This window comes from Ictalurus punctatus, chromosome 21 (assembly GCF_001660625.3).
Source record: "Ictalurus punctatus breed USDA103 chromosome 21, Coco_2.0, whole genome shotgun sequence".
NCBI lineage: Eukaryota > Metazoa > Chordata > Actinopteri > Siluriformes > Ictaluridae > Ictalurus > Ictalurus punctatus.
Genome location: NC_030436.2, coordinates 8,504,071 through 8,516,384, shown reverse-complemented (window position 1 = coordinate 8,516,384; position 12,314 = coordinate 8,504,071). Strand labels below are relative to the sequence as shown.

General features: G+C 37.7%; 1 protein-coding gene across 3 annotated transcripts in view; it reads left to right on the top strand.

Annotated features, from left to right (window-relative positions):
• Positions 1–12,314, top strand: part of arhgef10la (Rho guanine nucleotide exchange factor (GEF) 10-like a) — a 147,626-nt gene that overhangs the window by 122,900 nt on the left and 12,412 nt on the right. For all 3 annotated transcript variants that reach the window (XM_053674184.1, XM_053674185.1, XM_053674183.1), the window contains 3 exons: positions 2,683–2,894; positions 3,426–3,583; positions 7,451–7,593. In XM_053674184.1, coding sequence (XP_053530159.1) covers positions 2,683–2,894; positions 3,426–3,583; positions 7,451–7,593 — 513 coding nt within the window. The remainder of the gene's footprint in view (positions 1–2,682; positions 2,895–3,425; positions 3,584–7,450; positions 7,594–12,314) is intronic.

Sequence of the window (12,314 nt, the reverse complement as noted above, 5' to 3'; positions counted from 1 at the left end):
TAAGCATCGACGGATGAACCAATTTGCGCGAAGTCACGCTGGGGTTGCCAATGAGTTCAGTTAGTTTGTAATTGTGAGCGTCTCCGCTGCATTGGAAATGAATTATTAATGAACAAGGTGCCACGAGGGAGTATTGATAAAAGCAAAACCCGCTGTTTCTTTAGAGTGGATTATTAATTTATTACGCAACCCATTCCAAGTATGCCTTTGGTGAGAGTATGTGATTCTATTGCTGGAGGAATTTGCTGGAGGAATTTGAATTTGAATGAGTTACATTTCTAAAAGGCTTACTCTGTCCATACTTCTTTTCTAGAATTGGGCTAACAGGGCTAATATTCCCCTATCTTTCAAGGATAAAATAACAATTATTATATAGACTTCCTTTTTTTTGCAGCTCTACTTCAGATTATATGTTGTTGACAAAATTATTCTTTTGGACTTTTATGGAACCGAGCACACCACCACTACCACTGGTCATAGGAAAAAAAAAATACACAGAATAGTATGAAGATGAGAGGCTGGGACTGATTCCTTACTAGCCCAGATTGTAGATTCATGCAGCTTCTCAGTGACGGTCTTGTCATAGATTTGAGCTCTATCTGAGATGCTATTTTTCAAAAATGTCTATTTCAGAAACATCATGGTAGCTTAGTGGTTAGCTCGTTTGTCTCGCTTTTCCAGGGTTGAGTGTTCAAATCCTGCCTCTGCCCTGTGTTTGGATGTTTTCCTTCAGGTACTCTGGTTTCTTCCCCCAGTCCAAAGACATGCATTATAAGCTGATTGGCATTTCCAAATTGTCCGTAGTGTGTGAAGGTGTCTCCTGGCTTACGCCCCGAGTTCCCTGGGATTGGCTCCAGGCTCGCCCATGACCTTGTCTAGGTTACGTGGTAAAGAAAATAGATGGAGGGATTGATGGATAGACTTTGCACACGTTGTCTAGGCAATGTACAAATTACACAAAAAGACATATAACAGATCTTTTAGAAGTTTGGATTTCTGTGTGTGTGTAATCGTTTGCCCCACATCATTTTTTGTGATATAATGCATTGCTCAACACTAATAGTTTAATTATCAAGCTACTGATAAATATTAGATTTTACTCTCCTAAGCAGCCATCACTGGCCCTCTGTATTTACCATAGAACCAACCAAATGTGCTTTTATTTCACTCCAATTAATCATCGGTCCAAAACAAAACCCAACATTGTTGAACAGTGCCAAAATACTTCAAAGATCTCGTTTTCTTTCCAGCAATGAAAAGATCTCTCAATTTTAAATATGACTTAAAAAAAAAAAAGTTATTTAGATGAATCTCTGAATGCATTAGGCACAGTGGTAATGAATGTGAGATATCCTAGAAAAAGCAGCCTTGATTTGAAGGGATATTCGATTTCAACTTTACTCTCAGCTTTGGAATTGAAATTGCTGACAGGCAAAAAATATTGTTGCAAAGAGGAAAAAGTGGAAATTTGATCAAGGCAGTCCGACTCGAGCATTGCAAGCGCAATCATATAGCAGAAAGGAATCATTTCAAATAGAGCTTCTCTTTATATATATATATATATATATATATATATATATATATATATATATATATATAGTATGTATGTATGTATGTATGTATATAAAACAGTACAGCGCAGTGTCAAATGTATAATCCCACATTTTGTCATTATTTCCATCAACATTTGGTTCACCTTCTTACCTGGTGTCCATGGGAGTTAGAAATAATGCAGAACATTGATTGGTCAAACATAATGGATTATAGATTGGCCCTGATTATACCTGGGGATAGAACAGACAGTAAAGTGATCTTCAGTAGTGTAATGACTGCAAATGTTCCTTATTTATATAAAATTTATTTATATAAAATTTATATAAAATTAATGGCTTTTTAAAAAAAACCCTTATCTCAGATGCTTCTACTTAAGAAAAATCTGGCAACCTCAGAGGCATGAACTATCCATCCATCTATATTCTGTACTGTTTGGCCTATACAGGGTCGCAAGGAGCCTGGAGCCTTAATCAGGGAACTCAGTGCGCAAGGTGGGGGACACCATGGACGGGGTAACAACCCATCACAGGGCACAATCGCACACACACACAAACACACCCATTCACACACTACGGAGATGCCAATTAGCCTACAATGCATGTCTTTGGACTGGGGGAGGAAACCGGAGGAAACCCTCAAAGCACGGGGAGAACATGGAAACTCCACACATAGAGGGCAGAGGCAGGAATCACACCAGACTGGCATCCCATAGGAATCACACCAGACTGGCATCCCATCCAGTGTGTGTTCCCATCTCACTCCCAGTGTTTCCGGGATAGGCTCTGGACCAGTAACAGTAACATAGATGTTACTGTTACTGACGATGTTCAAGTAGTTTAATTGATTGTGTCTGTCACTAATCTTCCCGTAACCTTCTAAGAAAATCCACCATCTTTCATGGGTACCATTATACGATAGGAAATGTATATGACATAGGCACTCAAACAGGCTACAGACCTCTTCTGTATGTTCATGCGTATTTTGTATTCTATTGGTGTCTTTCTCGCTACTTCTTTCTCTCGGCTATCCTTCTTTAACCCGACCACGCCACTGCTTTGGACGTGCAAACTAACTCGTCTTTAAGTAGCTGTCTCCTTCAGTGATATCTCTGCTTTATTTCTTTTGCAGGTAGCGAGTGGCGGAGATTGTGCACAGGGTCATGTGGAGATTTTCTCCCTGAATCGAACTACTCCACGCTCAGTGAAAAGCTTTCAGGTACGAGCTCCTGTTCGATGTTTGGAGTTTGTGTCTGAGCCCAGTCATTCTGACGCCACCGATCCTGCTCTCCATAACGCCGCTGCTGCCGGGAACACAGTCTGTGTCGGCCTGGATGATGGCAGGTACCGTGATTGGTGTTGATTTAAGAGGTTGATCATTGATCCAGCCACCAACTGGTGAAAACTGAGGTGTAAAATGTTAAATTTGTGAGAGGTGTCAAGGCTCCTCGGTGGAGTTTCGCTTGTTCTCCATGTGTCCGTGTGGGTTTCCTATAGGTTCAACATCCAAAAACATGCCAGTAGGTGGATTAGCTACACCAAATTGCCCCTAGGTGTGAAGGTGTTTGACGTGCCCTTAAATAAAAAGGAGAAATTACATTAGAAATATATTTGTATACAAAATATATATAAATGTATATAATTCTAATTAATATAATCAAAATAAACACAACAAGGCAAGATTTAAAATATAAGAAGGTTATGAGTAAACTGTGTAATTGAGAAGGCTAGCAAAAGATCAACAGACCATTGAAAGAATTCAGGAAAAATAAATTATATTTACAAATAAGGTGTTCATTATAATCCATACATAATATTGGCCAGGCAAAATGGTACTAATGAACTCATTATTCTCTGATATGTTCTTTTCCACAGTATTCTGGTCTATGGGAGCATGGACACATCAGCTCAGTGTCTTCTGGACCTCCGGAATACTATGGGTTCTCCTGTCCTGTGTCTCAAACATGCTTCTAGCTTCCTGTTCGCAGGCCTGTGGGACGGCACGCTGCTCATCTATGACAGAGCGCCTGGAGGTATATGTTACATAAGACTCGGAGCAGGATTCTTTCTGATCTAAATTTTTCAAAGGCTACCCATGTGTATGCAGCACTCACTTCTGTGTCCCAGTGCTTTTTAAAAAAATGTTTTTTTTGAACCTGTCAGAATCTGAATCTTAATTTCCAAGTGGTACATGAAACGCAAACTTTCAAAGAGAACAAGAAATAAATCCAATGCTAGGGTATAAATATGCATTTTAAATAAATAAAGGTATGGTGGCTTGTGTAAGTACTACCCCCCCCCCCCCCCCTTTTGTAGTGGAAATGAAATCGGCTTAATTGGGATTATACGTCATGAATCTATACAAAATAGTCAATAATACTGAAGTGTGGGGGGAATAAATAAACTTACAATATACAAATAAGTATTCACCTCATTAAATTAGTTTTAGTGCAACCAGTTATCATCAGAAGTGACATAGTTAGTTGAATGGAGTTGAACCATGTGTGTCACCACAATCTGAATCCACTTGTTCTTCTTTAGAGTACACACCTAATCAAGCAGCTGTCTAAACAAGTCTAGGACAAAGTTCTGGAAAAGTACTAACCAGGATTTAGTTATAAAAAATATCCTAAACATCCAACTGAGCATTAAATCCTGAGCTTTAAATAGTTGAAAGAATATAGCACTCCTGAGGAGGCTCTCCAATAATAATCAATGACTGAACAAGAAGTCAGAAAAGCATACAAGAGGCCAGGAAGCTCAACATGATGCTACCACCACCATGCTTCACTGTACAGATGGTGTACTCAGTGTTGAGTTTCTGCCAAACATAGGGCTTTGTGCCAAAGCCAAATTGGCCTCATCAGACAAGAGAACCTTTTCCCACATGCTTTCTGAAACTCCAACATGCATTTTGGCAAACTCCAAATGGGATTTCACGTGATTCGTCACTCTTCCATAAAGCTCAGATTTGTCGAGTGTCCAGGATAGGGTTGTCTTCTGTTCAGCTTCTCTCATCCTAGCTGTAGATCTCTCTAACTTCCTTCTCCCATATTCTTTCCTTTTTTTAAAATAATGGATTAAATGGTGCTCCATGAAATGTTTAAACTTTGGGATTTTTAAAAAAATCATCAAATACTAATTGGTACATTTTAAGAACTTAGATAAATTTTTGAGTGATAATTACAGTAACTGGTATATATGAAGTATTTTATAATACTCTATAATAATAGCTATGTGTAAAATTAACATGTTGTCCTTGAGGCTCCTTCCAAAAAAGCTATACTATTATATGTTTATCCTCCATAATTGTACATTTCTCATTGGTTCAATCTATCTATCAATCTATCTATCTATCTATCTATCTATCTATCTATTTATTATTATTATTATTATTATTATTGTATATATTTATTTTGTATAAAGCATTTTGTGCCAGTGCAGACAGTGTCTCTCATGTGTATTCCTTTTCACTAATGGGATGAAGCACTAAATGGAAGGGGTAATTAAGTGTGATAATAATTATATTATTATGTCTGCCAATGAAAGGGACTCAGTGGAGTAAAAGGGTAATCAAATCAAATTAATACTACCAATGAGTCTGATTGTTTCCATGTTCTATTTGTTCTTTCATCAACATCAAATACTCAATGTTTTTTTTTTTTGTCTAACAGCATGTATGCACAAGTGCATGAAAATAAATATTGCGTACTGTCTCATATTTAGAACGCAAGCAGAGATGAGACGAGACGAGGTCTGGGTTCTGTCTTAGTGAAGTATTGAATTCAGTATTAATTTGAAAATAAGCAATCACCTCTGCCTGCACCAGTGTCTTATTCACTTGTTGTGAGTAAGAGTGAAGCAGTGACAATGTATGTAGCCATGCACATCACAATTTAGGATTGTCATACATGATACATAGGCAGCAATCTGTGTTTGGTGTGTGTATACGCATACATTTGCATGTTAAAGGCCTGGAGCCTACAAAATATCAGCAGGCATCTTCAGTCGACAGAAAAAGCAGCCATTGCTTCATGAGTTTATCACTTTCTTCTGTTTACCTGCCTCTGACTGTAAAGCATTAATTCCACCCAAGCATAAAGTAAGATTAATTATGGCCCTGGTGCTGTATGCCTAGTAAACATAAATATATATATATATATATATATATATATATATATATATATATATATATATATATATATATATATATATATATATATATATATATATATATACACTGTGTTTGGTTCAACAAAATAGTAGATGAGTTCTAGAGAAACTGTCATTTGAATAAATAAACAAATAAATAAGTTTTATACGTACATATGTATACGGACATATGTATGAAAATGTAAAACCAAATAAGAAAAAAGAATAAATTATAGTAGAAATATTAGTATAAAATACATATAGGGATGAAAATATAACTGTCATTTTAACTTGGAAGCAAATTGTGTTGTTCTAATATGTTATTGTTTCTGCAGCTAATTCACACTGGATGTGTATGGTTAATAATAATAATAAATGTAAAAGCATTATTTAACAAAGAAAAATGTGTCATTGTTGATATGGTGAAGCTTTCTGTAATGAGACTTATTTAACAAGTTTGGAAGGAGTCTCCAGTGTCAGAGCTTTTTTACAATCAGTTTTCCACCACGTGAAAGTCTTTGAGTTGAGAGAAAAAAAAGAGAAAAGGCTGGTGAGGGAGCAACTGTTTATAGCTGTTATAATATAAGGGAAAGAGGAACTAACTTGTCTTATGTTCCACAACATTAAATGTAACTATAAGTGGATAAAAAGTACATGTCATTCTTTAATAAATAAAATCTGCCAGTGCCTGCAAATTCCTGTAGTAATCAACATTGGGTGGTAAAAGTAAGTCTGCTTCATGTTGGGCCACATGACACCGTTGATTATGTTCCTATAACAGCATGATTGTTTTAATTCATGAATATGAATAACATGTGTAAGTTTAATAATTAGGTATGTACATTGGGAAAGAACACCCTCTAAAGCAGTATACTATACTGTACTATACATTTGAATGAAACATGAAATCAAAAACTCTCTTGCTAAAGATCAAATCTCTGGTTGTTTCTTTTTCCTCCAACAAAATTTGCCCTCCATGATGTAAAAACAAATCTCCACTGGGTCATCGTTTATGTCCTAGTGCCCATGAGACATTTTTCACTCTGTGCATTTGAAACAAAAGAAGACCGGCATTTGGAACATGCCAGGCAATTAACCTAAAGATTCAGAATGCATTCTTGGGCTATTCCTGTATCAAAGACAGAAATAAACAACACAAAATGTTAATTAAATGACTCGCCACGCTTCCTTATTCAATTTTGCTTCATTAACAGGCCATAGAGGTGCAGCAAGAGCTTGTGCAACACACTCCATCTAATCATGCCCTGTAATTAGAACTCAAAGAAAGAGATCTGCCTCATTTGGAGAATAATTGAGAAAAAAAAATGGAGCTGAAAGGGAAACTTTACATTACAAAATGTTTAGTCATTACCCTGTCTAGCAAGAATGCTAACAACTAGTGAGGTCATGAGGTACAGACCACATACTGGGTTCTTCATCAGAATATGGTCCTTTTTGGTTTTGAATTGCGGCTAGAAATAAAACAGGACCGATACCTCTTTTACTCATTTTGCTCACAAACACAGGGATATACTCTTGAGTGCTAATGGAACCAATTTAGCTTAAGTGACTTGCCTTGAGCAAATTACCATGCAATACTTTTTTTTGTGTGACTTTGCTATTTGATGTGAAGTGAAAGTGCTAATTGACTGGTTTTAACTGTTTTATCCTATACCCATTTTAACATGTATTTCTAGCATTTATTATCTATTAATGCACTGCAACTGTTTATATGTTGGGATTTATAGGTGAGTTGTGGAACTCAGAGTCTTATCGTAAAGTCTTAGTGGGTCATGAGCCAGTTCGGACATTGCTGGCTTTAGACGGCTCCGTATGGGCCAGCTGTGGCAACTCCGTCTCAGTCATCGATGTCTCCAGCCTTTCCACTCGGGTAAGGTTTCTGCTTGAAAATTCCCATTTATCAAGCTGTTCTCTTATTCCCTTCTATAAATAGCATATGGAGTAGTGTGAGTCATAACTCAGAAGTGTTTGGCACCCAGTGACGGACAAATTAGATTGTGTGTAAAGATCAATAATGCTATAGCCCAGGCATCCATTGCTGTTCTGGTCACACTCTCTCATCTGGGGGTTTGTTGTCTGTCACTTATAAACCATACCGGCTGATGAAATAGACTGGACCTTCTCACAATCTTTCTCCAGGGACAACTCAAATACAGAGGCGGCCATACCCCGAGGTGCTGCCTGTAAGCCTCAGCTTTTAAAGTTTTACTTTATTCATAACTTTTTTTTTAAGTCTCACCCCGTACCTAAAACATTTTCCCCATCCCTTTTTTTGTTGCCATTGAGATTTCTGATCCTCCAATGCTCATCTGGTTGACCATTACTGAACAGTAAAAAGTGGTATCTTATTCCACACTGTATCCCTTCATTTCAAGTTACATCTTGAGCCATTGGCTGTAGTTGAGACCTACTTTGTAGTGGTCAATGCTCTTCTTCAGTCTCTCAAAGCTAAACTGCAGACAACAACACTTTGCTTGAATTACAGTTTCAGGTGGATTGAATTCAGTCCTGATTTCTCAACCCCAAGTAACTCCTTCCTGTGGTGCTCACTCTGGAGCATTGGTGCCTTTGGTGACTCCTCACCCAGTGCATCCTATTGAACACAGAAATCCAGGAGAGCTGCACCTTCCGTTATATTTCTATTTGAAACTTAACATCCCCCAAGGATGGCACCGTAGACATCTACATATCAACTATGAAAACACGCTTTGCTTTACAAGCCAAGCAGTTTTCCAAGTTAGCAAACTTCTGTAAGTGCCTTCTGGCTGCCCAAAGTCAGTGATCCGGCATCAGGATTGGATAACATCTGTGAACAAGGCATTTTAATCATTGATTTCCAGGTGAGAAAGTGGTGCATAGAGTAAACCTCATAAAGCTTTGTCAGGCATAACTGGGCAAAAAATACCATCCTTCTAAATGTTTCCACGTGTCAGAATACATATAAGGAAGCATCCTGGTTCAAGTTCACACTCTCGAGCAGGACATAACGTTCTCCTTAAATCTTCTTGGGATGGTTTGTAGCTCCATAGAAGAGTTTTCTAAGAGGGAGGTACCAGATGGAGATTAGTGTTCTATGTGGTCTCCTTGGGAAATTCTTAAAGGTTCTGTCTGGAACCATATAACAAAGTGTTTTCCTATCTTAGAATCCTTAAAGGTCTTTGCAAATCCCACTTTTCCCTGAGTGTGTTCCAACCTCTGAAAATTCCACTGGGTTTTAAGAATAGCTTCTGATGTAGTGGCTCTTATAATTCATTAACAAGAACCCTTTAGGATTTCGAAGCAGCATTTTGAAGTGTGAAGAACCATTTTGAGCAGCATATTTAGCATGTTTTGTAGAGTTCCTCAAGTAAAAATGGTTCGACCTAGAATGGTTAACCAGCCAGAGGACTGAGACACTATTATGTTTTCTAAATAAGAGACACTATTATGTTTTCTAGTGGTATTTGTTTTAGCCAAATATATCAAATGGATAACAATTTGGATAATGTTGTTGTTGTTGTTGTTGTTGTTGTTGTTATTATTATTATTATTATTATTATTATTATTATTTACATTTATTTATTTATTTATTTATTTATTTTTTGAATAAATTGAGGGAATAAAGCCATCTGCATTTAGCCCATCTGATGAGGAGAAGATGCATAAAATTTGCATCTAATAAAGGCTAATGCCTTCTCACATAATGGAAAGACTACTGTCTTTGGATTAGCCACCCTGCTGCGAAGGCAAGCAGAAAACAGGATATAACCCAAGTTTATATATCGTTATAAGGGTTATTGTGTGACAGCTTTTACTTGTCTTCCTTTGGGAACCAAGAAACGAATCAAGCCAAATTTTACTCACCAGGCAGAGAGCAATGCATGATGAAAGACAGAATGAGAAATACACCCACTGCCAGGGCAATTCAATTAAAAGAGTAAACCCATCAAAGGCAGTCTCCCTCATCTCCCCTGCACTCAAACAAAAGGAACTGCCTTTGGCAAGGGCACACATGAACAGGTGATAATTCCCATGTGATGGTGTGTAGGAGAGAGAACAGTATTGTTTCCCCTCATTGAATTGCCCCTACCAGCTAATCTCCATCACCCTTGCAGGAGAACTCACAGTGGGAGCTTCTCGGTGATGGACCTTAAGAGCCTGCATGCAGATGCTCGATAAGGAGCAATACAGTTCTCTTGTACCTCATTAGGGCAGCACTTGTTAAATGTCTCCTCTCTCTCATTATACAAGAGGGTCTTAAAAGGCTCTCCCTTTCTTATGGACTTTTATGAGAAAGCAGAATATATATATATAATATTTTTTTTTTTCTGTTAACCACTTTGATGCTGCTCATATTTGGTTTTCTCGATGACAAAACCTGTGATACCTCTGATATTTGAGTAGATGGTGTAGATTGTGTGGAATGGTTGCATAACCATTCCATTAGGTCCATTCTAGACCTATACTGTGAAACCTTTGCTGCACAGATGTAAAGTTGGTCACCCGTTAAAGTCGGCCACTTAGGTACTTGAGATAATTACTCTCTGATTTCAACCAAATGTAGTCATCAATATATAAGACCCTTTTTTGTTGTTTTTTTGCATGTCAAAATTTTACTTTTACATACAATTAAAAATCTACAAGTCTGTGAAATTGCTCAACTTTATAAGGTAATGCGTTGAGCCTGTCGCTAGTTTCCAGTCCGACGATCTGCCTTGTGCATGTGATTGGCAGCAACAGAAGATCTGCTACACAAGCCGAGCCGGTTCATGACTAGAAAACTAGAGTCGCTGATTTAGACCCATTAAAAAATATATACCTTTATCAGTTCTGTCATAATAAATTTTCAAGTGCATGGTTTGATCTGCTGAAGTACTTTGCTAGGTCCACAGCCAGACCGCAGCCCACCAGTTGACAACCCCTGAGACAGACCATCATTCTTTTCCCAGTTAAAAAGCCTTTTTCAGTCACAGTAGATTGAGGCACATTCTAGTGAGATAGTGTGTTTCTCACTCTGGTGGCATAGTGCGTATTTTCACATTTATCCTGTTGGGCTAATAACACAAAAACAATGAAAAACTGTTTAGCTTGTGACTTTCTGTGAGTGTCGGTTACTGGTGTACACAAATGTCCAATTACAAAATTACATATTAAGGCCATTAGCATGTTTACTAAAACAAAACAAAAAACAGGTGCATGTTAATTAAATCCAACTACTGTATTACACATGTAATCTCATTAGATCTATTTGAGTGGCACTCTGAGAAAACACATCTGATGTTTCACTGGCTGAAAGTGAGAAAAATATGAAAAAATGAGGTTTGACCAACATTCCAATATATTTGGACATCTTTACTGTGTTATTATTTATATATATGATACTTTATAGCCATGTTTTGGCTGTCTACCTACAAATATCATGTATCATGTAAATATCATGGAGTCAGGGAATGTCACAATTTGAATAAGTTGTTGGTTAGCAGTTCACTTTGTAACAAGGTACTGGTTGTGAAAATGTCCATCCATCATCATCAAAACAGCAAAACACAATCTGAACAGATGATATTGGAATAAATCTTAAAATGTTTACCTAATAAAAATAAATTCATATTAAGAAATTAAATCAAAAGCACAGAATGGACTGAACGAACGAGTGAAGATTTCATCAGCGTCATTAGACTTGGTTATACATGTAGATGTAAGCAATGAATTAACACAATGTTCTCCGTTTATCACTTTTGGGGGTAAAAGGTTGTTCAAATGCAAGAGAGAAATGCAATTTCCGTTGAAGAAGTTGTTTTCAGAAAAATATATAATGCAGAAAATGTCCACCACACATGTGTAAATCACATGTAATATCCAGAGTGTGAGTCTTTTACACACTCTATTGTCCTCTTGGTAGCTTCCTTCCCATTCCTGTGACCATCTGTATCTCTCTGTATAAAAAGCCATACAGTAGCTAATTTCAGCAACTTTGTAGAAACTTTCAGATCTGTTATTTAGTGGTAAACAGTGCACTACGGAGAAGAACAGAAGTTAAATGTCCTTAAATTGGAACCAGCATGGCTTGCGGGATCATTAGGAGTCTTGTGGTGTAGTTTTGCAGAGTCTCCAATAAGGCGAAAATGACCCGTGGCACATCTGAGACCGGCCTCGTGGGGCTTCAAGCAATAATGCGTTGTAGTGCCACTTATACCGGGAACGTGGTTTGTGAAAACAAGCCCTCGGTCACTCCACACAGTACCTCATTTATGTCTGTGTGTTCACTCTTCAGACTTAATGCTGCCAAACGCAGGCTCATGTGTCTGAGCTCCTGCTGTCAGAGGAGGATTTTTATACTTGTGTACGAACAAATCCTTGCTCTTGGGTTCAGCAGGAGAGAGTAAACAACAGTGGGGGGTGATGTGTTTGTGTGTGTGTGTGTGTGTGTGTGCGTGTGTGTGTGTGTGTGTGTGGGGGGGGGTGTTGGAAGATACTTTTTTTTTCTTTTAAGAAACTGATGCCATTATAGACCAGTGTCATGTTTGCTGTCTTATCCAGGCAGCAAATGAGAAGGTGGGGGAGAGAAGAAGGAGAGAGAGATTACAGAGTTTTTGCTATGCTTCAATGAGC